Source organism: Sphaeramia orbicularis, chromosome 6 (genome assembly GCF_902148855.1).
Source record: "Sphaeramia orbicularis chromosome 6, fSphaOr1.1, whole genome shotgun sequence".
Classification (NCBI taxonomy): domain Eukaryota; kingdom Metazoa; phylum Chordata; class Actinopteri; order Kurtiformes; family Apogonidae; genus Sphaeramia; species Sphaeramia orbicularis.
Genome location: NC_043962.1, coordinates 26,694,102 through 26,711,138, shown reverse-complemented (window position 1 = coordinate 26,711,138; position 17,037 = coordinate 26,694,102). Strand labels below are relative to the sequence as shown.

At 37.1% G+C, this 17,037-nt stretch overlaps 1 protein-coding gene across 6 annotated transcripts in view; it reads left to right on the top strand.

Moving 5' to 3' along the window:
• The window catches only part of LOC115420620 (voltage-dependent calcium channel subunit alpha-2/delta-1), a 69,497-nt gene that overhangs the window by 34,824 nt on the left and 17,636 nt on the right, over positions 1 to 17,037 (top strand). For 3 of the 6 annotated variants that reach the window (XR_003935574.1, XM_030135996.1, XM_030135995.1), the window contains exons 11-21: positions 3,810 to 3,968; positions 4,641 to 4,745; positions 5,427 to 5,505; positions 6,236 to 6,285; positions 7,580 to 7,669; positions 7,791 to 7,865; positions 7,966 to 8,046; positions 8,496 to 8,570; positions 12,399 to 12,458; positions 15,650 to 15,706; positions 15,953 to 16,024. Coding sequence is in view for 5 of the 6 variants with exons in the window: in XM_030135996.1 (XP_029991856.1) it covers positions 3,810 to 3,968; positions 4,641 to 4,745; positions 5,427 to 5,505; positions 6,236 to 6,285; positions 7,580 to 7,669; positions 7,791 to 7,865; positions 7,966 to 8,046; positions 8,496 to 8,570; positions 12,399 to 12,458; positions 15,650 to 15,706; positions 15,953 to 16,024 (903 nt within the window). In the remaining variant the exon portion in view is untranslated. Of the gene's footprint in view, positions 1 to 3,809; positions 3,969 to 4,640; positions 4,746 to 5,426; positions 5,506 to 6,235; positions 6,286 to 7,579; positions 7,670 to 7,790; positions 7,866 to 7,965; positions 8,047 to 8,495; positions 8,571 to 12,398; positions 12,459 to 15,634; positions 15,707 to 15,952; positions 16,025 to 17,037 lie in introns of all 6 variants that reach the window. The other 3 variants (XM_030135999.1, XM_030135998.1, XM_030135997.1) reach the window with 1 other exon arrangement.

Sequence of the window (17,037 nt, the reverse complement as noted above, 5' to 3'; positions counted from 1 at the left end):
AGGAAGTAGAATGGGTTGTCCAATAACCGAAGGTTGGTGGTTCGAATCCCACTCTGTTCTAGTCATGTGCTGTTGTGTCCTTGGGCAAGATAGTTCACCCTCCTTGCCTCCAGTGCTGCCACTCACACTAGTGTATGAATGCATATGCTGCCCTTCCGTCAGCCTGCCCCAGGGCAGCTGTGGCTCCATATGTAGTGAGTGAATGAATAATGGATCCACTGTACGCACTTTAAGTATGCGTTCATAGAAAAGCGCTATATAAATTTAATACATTATATCATGATAATAAAGACATATTTCCCACTATTCTGCCTCTCACTCGTGTTCTAATATTATATCACATCATCTTGTTACAGTAACATCATCAAAAAACATTTCTGAAATAAGTTTTCACAGAAGCCGTCATAGCATTCGAAAGTAGCTAAGTGCCAAGTCTACACGAGTCAATTTCAAGGGACGATTTGAGTCTCCGGACGATGTGAGTCACACATGCATAGAAGCATTTATCTCCGTCAGCCATCTTTTAGTTAGTTTTATTTCAAGCACATAAAATCATCAGATAACAAAGAACCATACAACATGTCAAACTAAATTTTCGGCGCTTGAATAGGAGTGAGAAGAAGTATAACTTTTATGACACGCTACGGAAACTTCATTTGGACAAATCATTGTTGTATGAGTCAAATTATGTAAAAGTACAAAGACTTAACTTCTAGAGATCAGAAGTGGTTTTGAGAGTCAATTAGTATGCCTACTTTTGTTTTCTTTCACAGCTGAGAGCTTATCCAGCTGACAAACATTTTGATCTAAATCTGGGGAAACTGAGCAGTGGAGGGTAATGGCGGGTGTATGCCAATGATTGTCCTAGCGAGGTTACTGTGGCGAGTCGCAAAAGATGGCCGACAGAGATCAATTCTTCTACGCATGCGTGACTCACATCGCCTGGAGACTCAAATCATCCCTTAACAGTCACCAACCAGTGCATATTTGGTTTAAGATAGCTGACAAGAACAACATCCAGGTATTCCATGTGTTCTTGGTTTAGACAAACTTTCAAATGGAACAGTACTTGGGCCCCGACCAATGACGTTTCACGAGAATGGAAGAACAGAAAAGAACACGTATTGAGAAACAGCTACTGTTATCTTTAAAAGTATGCAACCAATGCAACATGTTAAGGACCTGTAGCCATGGTTGCTAATCTAGCTAGAGCTTGTCTCTGGTTAGGCTTTTAAAAAAACAACATTAAAACTAGAAAACCACTTGGAAAGCGTAGAGCTCCACCAAGGCAGATCAGCCCCCCCAATCACCACCAAAATTAAATCATTTGTTCCTTGTGCCAGTATCAACATTTCCTGAAAATTTAATCAAAATCCATCTGAAACTTTTTGAGTTATCTTGCTAACAAACCAATAAACAAACCCCAATGAAAACATAACCTCCGCCGTTCCTTTGTGGAGGTAACAAACAAAGCAGAATGACAGAACAATATTGGACAAAATACCTACACATACACACAGAAAACAATCAAAAATAGTGCAAGTTAAGAAAAGAAAAACAACTAAGGTTCACAGATTTGTCTTTGTTTGAGTCACAGTTTTGCCTCATTATTGAAAAGTTTAAATTACTTCTTATTTTTTATTCCTGACAGTGCTTAAAGATCAATTTCATGCATGAGAAGTTTAGGAAACTCTCAAAACTGAACATACTGTACTTTTTCTGAATTATAGACTGAGATAGCATAGTTTTCAGCCACTTAGAAAAGGTCAACCTAAAAATCATTGTCTAATCAATATAATGTGAACATTACTTTAGTAGTTTTAGGCATCATTTCATATCAGAAATGACAAATTAGCATTCACCAACTAATTCTGGATCAACCAATAAGATAATCATCCTGCCGTTCAAAAAACAAACAGTAATCTGACTGTAAATCATCAATGGTCAGTTCGATATCCATGCCAGCATTACTCATTATTCTCTCTCTCTGACTGTATCATCATCTCTCTTTCTGTCTCTTTCTGTCTGTCATTGACTCACTTACTCATCCACACCCACACACATCGCCCTATGTCTGGCCCCAAGGGTGTTGTAACCTGACACTAAATCATTAATCTCTGATATTACCCATAAATCTTCTCTCATTAACAGTAGCCCAGGGACTAAGTTGGCATTTGGTCATGGAAGATGCTCACACACTTCCTATGCAGCTGTGCTATATCAGAAGAATGCTGATGGTTGTTCCTTCTTTGTCTTTTCTTTTTCTTCTTTTTTCCCCTTGTCCTCATCTGATCTTTTTTCAGTCTCACATGTGCGCCGTCTGTCCCCTCTCCCTCCGACCCTCTGCTCAGTTCCCATCACTTTTGTCCAGCCTGTTCTGCTGTGTTAGCCAGTGTCAGTACTGTTAGCCGGTGTCAGTCCAGTGGGCAAGCCAGAGCACCGTACTAGAGTAGAAGAGTCCGCCGGGATTAGAGAGCGAAGATTAGCCTTTTCTCTTGTGTCATCACTAATCCTTTTCCTGGGCCTGAACCATCACACAAACAGATACAGGAACGGTTGTAATAGGATCACATGGGAGCTGTGGGATTTGTAGTATATTGTATTCATAAATGTGTCCATTCATCTGCGCACCCGAGAAAACTTTACAAAGCATAAATATTGTTTTTCAGCTCATGACTACTTGCATATCCACAAAAATAGTGACTTTTTTAGTAATCGTCTTATAATTAACGTGTTACATGCAGGAGCTCATTATTTTCTGCAGAAAATAAACCTTTTTCTGTCTCTTTCCTCTCACTTTCTAATTCTCACCATCCCACTTTCATACCTCACATTCCTCACTTCCTATTTTTAATAGATTATGTGGTAAAGGAACCTCTCTGTGTGGTTTATTGTGTGAACTTTATGTGTTTGTAATGTGTTTTTTGCTTCTTCTTTTTTTTTCGTGTTTCTGTTTACATATTGTCGCCTTGATTCATTCTTTTTTGTCAAACCACAGCTGTTGTGATATTGCCTTTCGGGCCAATGGAGATGTGTATGTGTGTTATTGTCAGTCCAAAAGGAACTTCAAGGCTGTCAGGCTCATTGAAAACACACTCACACACCCATACACACAAACACACACATATGGTCAGGGCTCTTAGTGATTCCAGCCTCCCTATAGGCCTTCTCACAGACACACATTGATTAGTGGAGATCGATGGGGTGCAGTATTGTTTTAGAAGAGTTCTGCAACACAATAGATGGTCTGCTACTCTTTTTGTCCCCCATATTTGTTATTATTATATATTCTTTTCAATTTTATTTTGTCATATAGAGCCATTGTTGTTCTCCTGCTTTCTAGGAAACAGTAATGTCATGTCACAACTTCAAAAAAAAAAACAAAAAAAAAAAAAAAAGAAAATTTGACAGGTAATTTGACTCAGAGCCAAGAAGGAGCCTGGCTTTTGAACATGGTAGGGTGGAGCTGGCGTGTCTGTGCATATGTGTGCTGCAGTGTGGAAATGACGAGGTCTCACCTTTAAAAAAAGATGGTGTTGCTGCCTCACCTCGTTCTTATATAGCAGAATCTTGTTTCCATGGGTACCTAATCGTTGAGCTCCGACGATGTGAAGCAATTAGCGGGGCTTGATGAATGTGTCTGTTTACCACTGTCTGATAATAGCCAAGGCCAGGTGGGAGTGAGTGTGTGTTTGTGTGGGAATGTGAGGTGTGTGTTTGCAGTGTTTATATTTTTTCTAACATATGCACCCATGTTGTAATTATATGAATTATTTTCCAAGCCTTAAGACCTCGCTTTTGTTTCTCAGTTTAACACAAGGGTGAAGAAAACAGCCTGTTTTGACCACCTGGTTCAAGCCAATGTGAGGAATAAGAAGCTGCTGAAAGATGCTGTGCAGAACATCACAGCAAAGGGAATAACAAACTACACAAAGGGCTTTGAGTTTGCGTTTGAGCAACTCTCCGCAGTAAGACTTCCTATTTACCTGCTTTTGTTAGATGAAGACCATGTTATAATAGAGGCTTAAAGCAAGTTCTGAATGAGAATTGCAAGTGATGTCTTTATACTTTCAACACCATCAGAGTACTGTCTTTTACTGCCATCTGCTGGACAATGTGCTCCATCTACCCAGCAACTGTCCTTAATAAGAGAGAAATATTAGATTGATATGTGTAAGTCAGTCTAAGCTTGGTCTATTGTAGAATTTAGCAAATACGGCAGGTGATTTGTTGTATTGCCCATCACACTCAGATTAACTCATTAGATCCATTTGGCAGCAAGTAAATAAATTACATTAAAAAGTAATCTGGTGTAAATAGCACTTGTACAGCAGGTTATTTGTTATATTGCTCATCATACTCACATTTACTCATTAGATCCATTTGGGACCAAGTAAATAAATGACATTAAAAAGTAATCTGCTTTAAATAGTACTTGTGACTGGTTATGTACCTGCTGATACATGCTACTAAATTTGATTATTGTTTTATATGAGATGATTACACCAACCTGAAGTATGCCAAAGTGGGAAATACCACTGTTTTTCTTGGCTAAAATATTAGATGGAACAGCATATCGGTGGAATATATTATGTTAATCAAGGATAAACTATGTAATCTCTGTGTTTTCATTTGTCTAGACCAATGTGAGCAGAGCAAACTGCAACAAGATTATTATGCTGTTTACGGATGGAGGAGAGGAACGAGCACAAGCCATCCTGGAGAAATATAATGCTGACAAAAAGGTACGTAGATGGCACACACCCACCCACGGTGTGTAGGGGGACATTACATCGACTTAGATTAATGTCCATGAAACCACAAAATGCCTAATCTTAACTTTAAAACACACCTTAACCCTTATATTTAATGATTTATGTTATGAGGATGTGCATTAATCAGACACAGATTTATGTTTGGAGTATAATGTAATTAACATCCAGGCCAAACACACACATATGACACTAAAGTCTTTTTTTAATTTATTTTTTATCCTTTTTGCTTTTATCTGTGGATGTGCTTCCGATGCAGTTTTCTTCGGCTCAGCCTTTTTTGAGTTCCCTTTGGGTTAAAGCTTCCGTGTGCAAACACTCTTTACCCAAATGTAGCAGATGGAAAGCAGATGAGGGTTTGTGAATGTTGTTTCAAACAAAAGCTCACTTACACACACAACTGAGCACATGTTAAAGCAGAGTAAATGATATGAGCAGGTTGTACTCAGACTAAACTATACAGACAGAAACTAAGAACAAAGCAGAGGTTTTTTTTGACAGTGTATTATAAATGTAATCTGTGATTGTTTCTAATAAACACAGTAAATGTCACCACACTATCATGAAAATAAGAATATTATGTGATTCATATACACTTTACAAACAGCTTTAGGCTGTATATAGATTTAATGTCTGCTATTCTGTATGTTTCAGGTGAGGATCTTCACCTTCTCAGTCGGACAACACAACTATGACAAAGGACCCATTCAGTGGATGGCCTGTTCCAACAAAGGTACAGCAAACCAAATGCACATAGGTACCAAGCATTGTTGTCAGTTTATTTTAGTCCTTGCATGCCGTAAAGTTTGGCTCATCAGTACAGTGTTTCAGTTGTTATTTCAAAATCTTTCCATACGCTCAAAAAGTAAATTTGGAAGTATACCAGTAGTGCAAAAATACATACATTTTAACAGTGTTTGCTAAGGCGGCAAAGTGAAAACTAACATGATTTCATAAAGACAGGAGCAGGCTTTTAGAGGCTTTGTTAGCAAGCAGCTGCCTTGGTGAAATGTCCTTGGCTAAATGTTGAAAGCAGCCCTTAGCAGCTCAAACAGCGATGGCTGCATTGAAATCTTCCCTACGGAGAGGCGCCGGCACAGAGAAAAATCATCAAAAAACCTGTCATACATGCACAAGCAAAATATAGCTATGTCAGTTTATTATATTTTTACGCCTGATAAGGCACTTGGCACTGAAAAAAAGAGAAATGATGCCAAAATGTAACATTGTGAGTCTTTCGTGGTGGTTTGATGTTAGTTGTGAAGATGGCTTATTGGTTCTTCATTTTAAGTAAAGAGGTTTTTTAACTCAGTATGTTTTGTAGATGACACTGGCAATGACATATTTTGTGATGAGATGCTGGGAGTACATGTTAGGTGAAAAGTCAGTGGTTTGATCTTTATTTTATTCATAGTTGCTGCATATTATCTCCTAATAATGTTGTGTTTGAACATTTTTTTCAGGTTACTTTTATGAGATTCCTTCCATCGGAGCCATCAGAATAAATACACAGGTGACATTAAATCATTTGTATTATGCACATTTCACTTGTACTGAGTGTATACACTGCAAAAATCAAAATTTTACCAAGTGTATTTTTCTCATTTCTAGTCAAAATATCTTATCACACTTAAAATAAGACAATTAGTTTAGTTTAGTTTAGTTTAGTTTATTTCAGACAGAAACATAATATAAAACATAGGGGAAAAAAATAAAATAAAAGAAAACAAAAATTAAAAAAACAGAAATAGAAAAAAGAACAACTGTTGTGCCTGAAAGGGAGTAGGAAGAAGCCACTGCTTATCCAGTCCTACCCCCGATCCCAGTCCTCAGACTGTTAGTGCTTAATCACTTGATATACAACATAAGATTATGATTATCCATAAACCCACCCCTACAAACCTGTACACCCATACACATACCGTTACATACACATATACATACACACCAATTTATATCTACATCTGCACACCAACCCACGTCCACACCCCCATGTATGTACACATACACCAAATAATATAACAACCTGACAATCCAAATCATGTTCACACCCTTCCTTGAGCCAGATACTGTGAAAAAAAACATTTCTTTGTACATTTTTTCGACTTTTTGAATGTTTGGATAATCACCTAAAGAGTAACTTTTCATTGAGATATAAGAATTTATTTAGACGATAGATCTTGAAAATCTTACTTTAAGAAATCTTACCAAGATAATTTTCACTTGCTCCATCCATCCATCCATTGTCTGCCACTAATCCGGGGCTGGGTCACGGGGGCAACAGTCTAAGCAGGGATGCCCAGACTTCCCTCTCCCCAGACACCTCCTCCAGCTCTTCCGGGGGGACCCCGAGGCGTTCCCAGGCCAGCCAAGAGACATAGTCTCTCCAACGTGTCCTAGGGTTTCCCTGAGGCCTCCTCCCGGCGGGACATGCCCGGAACACTTCCCCCGGGAGGCATCCAGGAGCCATCCGAAACAGATGCCCGAGCCACCTCACTTGCTCCATCGGCAGATTTTTTTTTTTTTTTGCTTAATTCAAGATTTTTTTGGTTAATTCAAGCAAAAATTCTGCAAATGGAACAAATGAAAATTATCCTGGTAAGATTTCTTGAAATAAGATTTTCAAGATCTATTGTCTAAAAATAAGTTCTTATAGCTTGCTGAAAAGTTACTCCTTAGGTGATTATGTCTTATTTTAAGTGTGATGAGATATTTTGACTAGAAATGACAAAAATACACTTGGTAAGATTTTGATTTTTGCAGTGTATTGTGCTAGTGCAAAATTATTGATCTTTTGTTAACTTCAGGAATACTTAGATGTCCTGGGAAGACCCATGGTTCTGGCAGACAAAAAGGCCAAACAAGTCCAGTGGACTAATGTGTACCTTGATGCTCTGGTATGCACTCACAGACATCTTCTAATTCCCTTTAACTTGTTTTTCCTCTACACAAAAATATTGTTCCTGCTGTGTTTATTTTCATGTGGTTACTGGGAATGTGTTTGCTTGTGTTCATCAGGAACTGGGTCTGGTCATCACTGGAACACTTCCTGTCTTTAATAAAACCAAGACCAAAGATGACAGAAATGGAGAGGTGAGAGGAATTAATTGTGTGGGATGATGATGGATGCAGTCATTATTTAGGGGCATGATGAAGACATTTCCTGTGTTCTTTCCTTTTATGTTTTTGTCAGCACCAGAATCAGTTGATTCTTGGCGTAATGGGGATTGACGTATCTCTTCATGACATCAAGAAGCTCACGCCCCGCTTCACGGTGAGTTAGTCACCCATATGTGATGGCAAGTGCAGACAAATAAAGTTATCAAAATAAGTTTAGTGACTCAGTTGTGGAGCACAGATGTCTCCCTTATGAGCAATTAGTGACTTATGATGTGACTCAGTTGTTCTTTTCTGATGTCTTCATAAAATTAGCCTCAGACTTCATCTTTTATGCATATTTTCAGACATAGAATAGAATAGAATAGAATAGAATAGAATAGAATAGAATAGAATAGAATAAGCTTTATTGTCATTGTGCTCCATGTTACAACGAAATTGGTTCAGGATGCCCTTACCAAAGTGCAACAAATAAATAGCAATAAATATAAATATGAAAACAATAAATATTAAAGCATACAATGTAAAAACAATAGTTACTTACGATACATATATATTCTAACACAGCTATTATATTTCTCTCTTCCCTCAATCTTTTTGCATCAGATTGGTCCAAATGGATATTATTTTGCCATTGATCCCAATGGATATGTCCTTCTGCACCCCAATCTCCAGCCAAAGGTACTGCATCTGGCCCTATGTATCACTCTATGTGGCTCAGCAGGTTCATGGCTCGAAGTGTTATATTATATTCTCATTATTCCACATGGTTACACAATAACTTCTTGCACTCAGTGAATAATATGCAGGCCAGCAGATGGTGAAGACCTTTCTTAGACTTCTCCATGTATCTTCACCTCATCAATCTTCATAAAAGGAATTCGTTCCCCAGTTAAAGTATGACTTGATATCATCAGTCCTTGGGTGTCAGCTCGAAGGTCGCTCATTACCATGTGAGATAAAATAGAAATGTAGACTTGGCAAAGAACTGGCATATATGTTTAAGAATGAAGGGTATCACAAGGTTAGTAGCTTATAATAGTTTAGATGTCGTTTTTTTCTGTAAAATATGAACAATTAAATATAATATGCATACAAATCTGGATTTAATTTGTTCGTGTATGAAATCAATCATATTAATTGTTATTTATTCATTTACTAGAGGCTAATATATATGGGTTTACAGGGTTTATTTTATCCAAATATATTGCCCTGTTAGAGAAAATTCAACATGAGACATTTCTGTTTTGATAATTAAAATCGTATGAGCTTAAGTGTTTCAATATTTCCTTTCTTGTGCACATTCTCAGTAACTCAAGTGTTCGACTATTCAATTATAAGCTATTGTGAAATGTTCTCATTACAAACAGATCTTGACCTGCCAAAGGCTGAGAGTATTCTTACAATTCCATAGATAAATGCAACAACACCTCTAGCCACTGGCAGGTATTAAGATTCAGCACAGTGGAAATTAGAAATGAGAAAGAGGAAAAGATTGCATCTCATATTTCAGGAAACCTCAGTGCAAGATGTAGCCTTAGGTGAGAAGCTCTGACAGGTTGCACGGCAGCTTTGTCCTGACCAGAACCAAAGTCTGTGTTTGAGGTTGTGATGTTTTTAAGAAAGAACCTGCCTGGAACTGAAATAGTCGATATCTATGGAGAGAAATTTGTTTCTTTATTCATCAATCAAAAAGAATGGATTTGCAATTACAAAGAACAGATTTGCAACCAAAAAAGAGATTTGAGAGCAAAAGACAGAAAGTGGCAACCAAAAAAAAAGATCATTTTGCTCGTAAATCAGTCCTCTTTGCTTGTGAGTTAAAAACTTGTTCTTGAGACTTCAAAAGTTTTGCTTGAAAATCACTCCTCTTTGTTTGCAACTTCAAAAGTTTTGGTGCGCTCGCTCGGACCCAGTCCATGGTGAGCTCAGAGCCAGTCGGGATGTGACGTAGGGAAAACCAGAAAACGTACTGCTTGAAAATGATAATTGTTAAGAAGAATTGATAACCTGATTGCCTCAGGTTATCAAGCAAAACTTCTGAAGTCTCAACCAGAAGTTTTTAACTCACAAGCAAAGAGGACTGATTTACAAGCAAAATGATGTTTTTTTTTTGATTGCCACTTTCTGTCTTTTGCTCTCAAATCTCTTTTTTGGTTGCAAATCTATTCTTTTTAATTGCAAATCCATTCTTTTTGATTGATGAATAAAGAAACAAATTTCTCTCCATAGATACCTAATTAAGGATGCACTACTCGTGATATCAGTGTGAGTATAGGCCTGAGTAGTGATACAATACAGTGTTTGTTTAATCAGCTGTACTCCTCAGTGTGTAGAAGAGACTATGGTTATTATTTTATGCGTGAGACAACATCAGTTCAGACAGTTTACTTACATCAGATTTAACCACTGATTGCACAGGAAAGTGAATCTGAGCAAACATGTCACAGAGTCTCTAAGATCACAAACCCCCTCCATTAGAACCTGGGATTCACAGTCTTTTCATGAAAAAGTATATTATGCATTAAAAAATACACGCAAACACAAAGAAATCATCTCTCACCTAATGCCAGAGGAGGTTGGAGAGGTGGAGGAGGTTGTTTCAGGCCGATGAGCAGCGGTCTGAAGAGCACATAGCAGGCTGAAAGGGTGAACATTGCTCCATTATAAAGCTCACTAATTGGACTGGGACAAGCTGAGGTCAATGGAAAGGAAAAGGGAGCTTGTGACCAGATCAGACTTTTATGCTTAGAAGTGGAACTGGAAGTGGAACTGGGCAACTAGGTCACAAAACAGTGCAAAAAAAGCTTGATTATATGCACATTTAAGTCTGTTATATTTTCTACTGCGACCAAAACCACTCGCAAAGTATGCTTTACTGATCTTACAAGTGGCCATAGAAGTGGTCGGTTTAGGAACTGAACTGTTTTTAGTTCCTTCTGTGCTGCACTACCTTGATTTCTTGCTACATTTAGTAGATCTACAAGTGCACTGTTAATGCATGATGTAGTACATGTACATAAACAGAAGAGCAGAGAACTGAACTGGAAATTTTGCCCAATTGTTTGTCGCCAATTTAATGATTTTAGTCAGATAGATAGGATAAACTTGTACATGAATACGCATCTATCCATCAAATAGGTTGGGAAGTAATATGATGAGTCTTCTCAAACGATTAAAATTTTTAATCAGATTAATCACAGGGTTGCTGTGGATTAATTTGATTAATCATGATGAAATATTCTTTTTTAATCTATATTAATCGCATTTCATTTTGCAATAGCAAATACACTCAAGAAAAAAGGGACTATATATGCACTTATCGTGTTAATTAAAGCTACGTATGACTTTCGTCACCAGTTTTTCATCAAATCTGTAAAACCCGAGTCATAGCCTAAGTATCACGAATCTGTAAGTCTTTCCGTGATTACGCACCTAAATCTCTTCCCTCACGCTGAACATTTTCAAGATGTACTTCACCATAAACAATTCATTTGTTTACAAACAGAGCCCGCAGGTCACTCAGGCATTTTCGTAAATTTGTCGCAATGTGCATTGTGGGAAGTGGAGCCGATTCCGCGTTTGTTGCCGCTGCTGCCATTATGCGGATGTGTGGTGCGCCGCTAACCACAATGCATGTTGCAACAAATTTCCAAAGATGCCGGAGTTACCTACCAGCTCTGTTTGTAAACAAATGGATTGTTTATGGTGGAGTACACTTCGAAATTGTTCACCATGAGGGAAGAGATTCGGGCACTTAATCACGGAAAGACTTACAGATTTGTGATACTTAGGCTATGACTGGAGTTTTACAGATTTGATGAAAAATTGGTGCTGAAAGTCATATGCAGCTTGAAACACTGTCAACAATTTCAACAAAACAACTTGAAACAACTGTTCCATCTTTTTTTTTTTTTTTTTTTACTCAAATTGGGTTCTCCTACTTGTCACTACTGGATCAACTGCCCATTTGTGTATGCACAACACTAACTCTACTTGGACAAACTGCCCCAAATGCGTTGCCAGAGCTGTTCAGAGTCATTCTGTGCTGCAGATGGGTTAATTGTGTTCAAATTTTTAATCGGATTAATCATAATGATAGATTAATCTGTGTTAATTTGTTAATTTTGACAGCCCTAAATATGATACAAAGTTTCAGTCATCAAGATAGTAGACAGATATTGTTCTGAAATAGTAAACTTGGGAAAACTATGTATCTTTGATTCTACACATTCTTCACCCTTCAATCTCTTCCTTGGATAAAAGGGTTTTTTTCTGCTTATTCAGTGTTCCTTCCAAAATCTTTTCACCCACACTGGATCACTTAAGCCTGGTCAAAGCTCCATGTGGGCATATGTTGCAGAAATACTACAGCGACTGCCAGCGTGTGCATTACAGCACAGATTGAATTTGTGTATTTTGATAATAGTGACTGTGCTAGACTTTGACATCCCCACAAACTCATACAGTGACGACTTTCAAGCAGTTACATTTTCATAATTTCTCTAGAAAAGGATCCGTAACAGGAAGCTCAGGATCAATAATATGTACGCAGTGACTTTTCATGAGGTGAGACAAAGTAGTGTGCAGATGTAGCTCCTAGTGGTAGTCACATATAGTGTATAGTATTGTAGCAGTCCCATTGATATCATTTTAAAAAGGTAAACTTGGAAATATATAGTTATGGTTGGAATATATGCAGTGAAAGATTATAAAAGGGGGAGACTGTGAGGTGAAAATGATGTTTATTCTTATTTTTTAGCTTTACTTAAAACCTGTGAAGTTCATTTCATCACATCTTCCATAATGAAACAGTAAAAAGTCCATTTTTAAATCGCTACACAATGCCCTTTCCAGAATTATTCTGGCCCTACATGCATTCCATTGCATGTATTATTAATTATCTTGTCATCACTTTAGCATTATTGTTATTATATGTACTTGCTTAATCTCAATAGTAACACACTTATAACACAGTAAAACACGATTAGACAGTGGAAACACAAGATGGCACCAGTGCCTTGATGACTTTAGATTGTATTCTCTATATTCAAGTTTCATTCCATATATTCCAGAATGCTTTGCAGCTGATAAACAACTCAGACTAACATGGAAACACACATGCTAATCTGAGGATAATGTAGCATTCAGGCAGTACAGTATGGTTGCTATTATTTTTCCATCAGCAGCAGGTTACTGTGTGTGTGTGTGTGTGTGTGTGCGTGTGTGTGGGGGGGGGGGGCTTGGAGGGCTGGCTGTCAGTCACTCACTTTTATTGAATCAGCCAAATGGAGGATCATGTGAATACTGATGGTGATCCCGGGGCCCTCTGAATATCCCCGTTGTTCCCTGTGTGTCAACAATACCTCATTCTGTATTATATTCTGTTTGTGCTTATTCCATATGTATGACAGAAATATCCCTAGTCGCAGTAGTGTTTTTATCTCTTACCCCAGCTCACCTTTACTTTGCTTTTCTCACTCCTGATTTTACATTTGATTTATATTTTCCCCAGCTATCCCACCATCAACTCTTCCTATTTTCGTTCTTTTTGTAATCTGTCCTGTCTTTGTTCTCTCTGTTTGATGTTTCATCCTGCATCATCCAGTCATGTATCTCTTGATCTTTTATTCTTTCTTTTCTCATTTTCATGTTGAGATGCTTCATCTTCATCATCTTCCTTTGCTGCTTCATTGCATTTCATTTGCCATCAAATGTAAGGCATCAAACTTAAGCCATAAAGTGATTTATTGTTTAATTTGTTGCTAACGGTACTGTCATTTGCATTTATCTAGTTATGGTATTTTAAATAAGAGTTTTGCTGTGAATAAAAGATGTGGTTGTTTTTTTACTTCTCCCTCATTTCCTGCCACTGGAAACTATATTCATACTATATTCTACTGATCTAAAAAAAACTCTACTAATGCTTTAGACTTCACTAATTCAGATGTGAGTTTATTTTTCTGACTTCCAAGATCTAAGATTTATAACATTTAACCCATAAAAACCCAAACATCCACCATCAAACAAAACCATCTACTGATCTAAACTGTTTAATGCCTGTTGATCCACTAATCCTATCAGTCCATGTAAATAATCGGTGTAAAATACAGTTTGTCATCTTTTCATGGTCATCAGATATAACCCATTTGGACGTTCAGAGGCTCCGTAGTTACCGTGGAAACACTGTCATCTTCTACAACACTGATTCACCACTAAAACTCGTGGAGTTGGATCAGTGACAGTGAATGGAGACACTTGGTTTATGTTCAGTTAATGATAGATTTTGTTGAAAAAGTGACTTTTTCTTCAGTTTTATCTGTTTTTGATATAATAACTCTCAACTTCAATCTGAGCTTTTATGAACATGTACACGATCAGTAAATTAAACCTGTAAAGCCTGAACCATTAAATCATTGACAGAAAATTCCAGTTCTTTGAAACTGGAGCCTTTATTGGTCCTTCTGAACAACCCAAAAATTTTTTTCTCAAATATCAATTTCCATGTAAGAGTTTCCATTTTGTACCATATTTGACACATCAGGTCTCAATGCTCAAACATGATTATTTTTGAACAAACCAAAATATAATATAACACAAACATGTCTAACAAATTGGTAATTCCTTTTCAAAATTACCTCATTCCTCTTTAATGACAGTCATGTAGTGTCACTGGAAAGGCCTCTGGTGAACAAATTCCTCCCTTCTGGTGGATTAACTGTGTTTTGCATGTATCTAATTGTATACATCAGGTTTTTTAAGAAAAAAATTATACACTGGTCATGTAGAGGGCTTCAAAACTCATGCATCAAATATGATACGTTTGATGTTATAGAGTTAAATATGGGAAAATACCTGATTTTCACTGAAAAAAATGCAAAATACAGAAGATAATATTAAAATAAATGGTTATACTCACTCAAGAAAAGATAAATATAAAACAAAAATTCATTTGGAAACTGCCACAAAAGTAGCACTGGGTCTTTATGGGTTAAAAATAGTATGTGTTAGCAATTGACTTCCTTTGTATGTGTAAGATTAAAATCAAGAAACCACTATAGAACTAACACTTCGCCTTACATTTTGAGTCCCAGAGTGAACAAACACTGTGGTGGACAGTCTAGCATCAGATTTCATGTACTGCTGTTTTACAGAGAAGCACTAGATTACTGCTACCATTTTATTCCACCATAAATCCACTTGGACGTATAGAGTTTTTAAGAGAGGACATTAATAGGGTCCAGTGTCATTTTGGATCAAATCTGATTCAGCTGTGTCTGGTGTCACAGATATGTTGACAAAACGTTACCATATGGGACCCTCCAACTTTTATGTTCTGGACTTAATTAGATGCATATGTTTAGAAAAGTGGCATATAGTGCTTAATTCTTAATACTGAAAAAAAAAACCTTGCTGGTCAGATAATTAGAGTGTGTGATTTGTCATTATTGCAAATGATTATTAAGGTTTAGCATGCTTTTCTTGGGCTGATTATTACCATGTTAGGGCCCAATCTCTGTCTCCATCTATGAATAACAACTGCATTTTATATTTTACTATAACAACTCAGCCTACTTTAGATTATAGAGTGATATGAAACTATGTTATTGCATAATCATCCATCCAAATACCTGAAATAATGTAAAGCACTTAGAAATAAACCCAAAGAAAGTGCTGTTTTATTCTCATCGCTTGGTTTGTTTGTGCAGATAATTGAATTCTAACGTGATTTATGCTTTCCACAGAATCCTAAATTCCAGGAACCTGTCACCCTGGACTTTCTGGATGCTGAGTTGGAGAATGACATCAAAGTGGAGGTAAAGTACGCACGGGATAAAAAGCCCCTGACGTAAACAAAAACATACACACAGACTAAAGTAAATATTCAAAGGTGGATATACAAACAGATAAAACAATCCAGATGTTTCATGTCATACCAGAAAACTACCGTAATCAGTCCCCTATAGTTAATTTACTCTCTCGCTCTAACTTGTTTGTATGGATTTGATAATATGTTTTCATACCAAGTAAATCAGATCCAGTGACTGAGTCTCTCCTTGTAGATCAGGAGAATGATGATTGATGGAGAGACAGGTGAACGTACGATACAGACTCTGGTGAAAACCCAGGATGAGGTAAGAAAAAACACACACTGCAGCAGGTAGATGTAGCTCACGCACTGCACGGCACAAACCTTAAATTTGTTATGACTTGTTTGAAGAGGTATTTCATCTTCCTGTTCTGCAGCTGTGTATCCTGCAGTCATGCTGCAAAGATGTTCTCAAATGTTACGAAATGGTCGACTAGTGTTTTGCGTTCTAAATATTCCAAGTTACGCTATATATATTATGTTTAACCCATAAAGACCCAAACATCCAACAGCGACCAAATCCATCTACTGATCTAAACTGTTTAACCCATAAAGACCCAGGGCTACTTTTGTGGCAGTTCCCAAATGGATTTTTGTCTCAATTTATCCTTTCTTAAGTGTTTTATCACCATTTATTATAATATTACCCCATATATTTAAAATTTTTTCAATGAAAATCGGATATTTTCCCATATATTATATATATTATATATACTGATCATGTAGATTTTCATAAAAACTGAGATTAAAGTTGAGGGATATTATATCAGAAACAGAGAAAACTAAAGAAAAAGTGACTTTTTCAGCAAAGATATCAATAAATGAACATAAAGACAAGTGTCTCCATCCACTGTCATTGATCCAACTCCATGGGTTTTACTGGTGAATCAATGGTGTAGAAGATGACGGTGTTTCCACGGTAACTACAGAGCCTCTGAACATCCAAATGGATCATATCTGATGACCATGAAAAGATGACAAACTGCATTTCACACCAATTACTTACATGTATTGATAGGATAAGTGGATCAATAGGTATTAAATATTTTAAATCAGTAGATACGTTTGATTGCCAGTGGCTGTTTGGGTCTTTATGGGTTAGTACCTGTTGATCCACTAATTCTGTCAATACATGTTAATATTTGGTGTAAAATGCAGTTTTTCATCTTTTCATGGTCATCAGATATGACCCATTTGAACGTTCAGAGGCTCCATAATACCATGGAAACACCATCATCTTCTACAACATTGATTCACCAGTAAAACCCATGGAGTTGG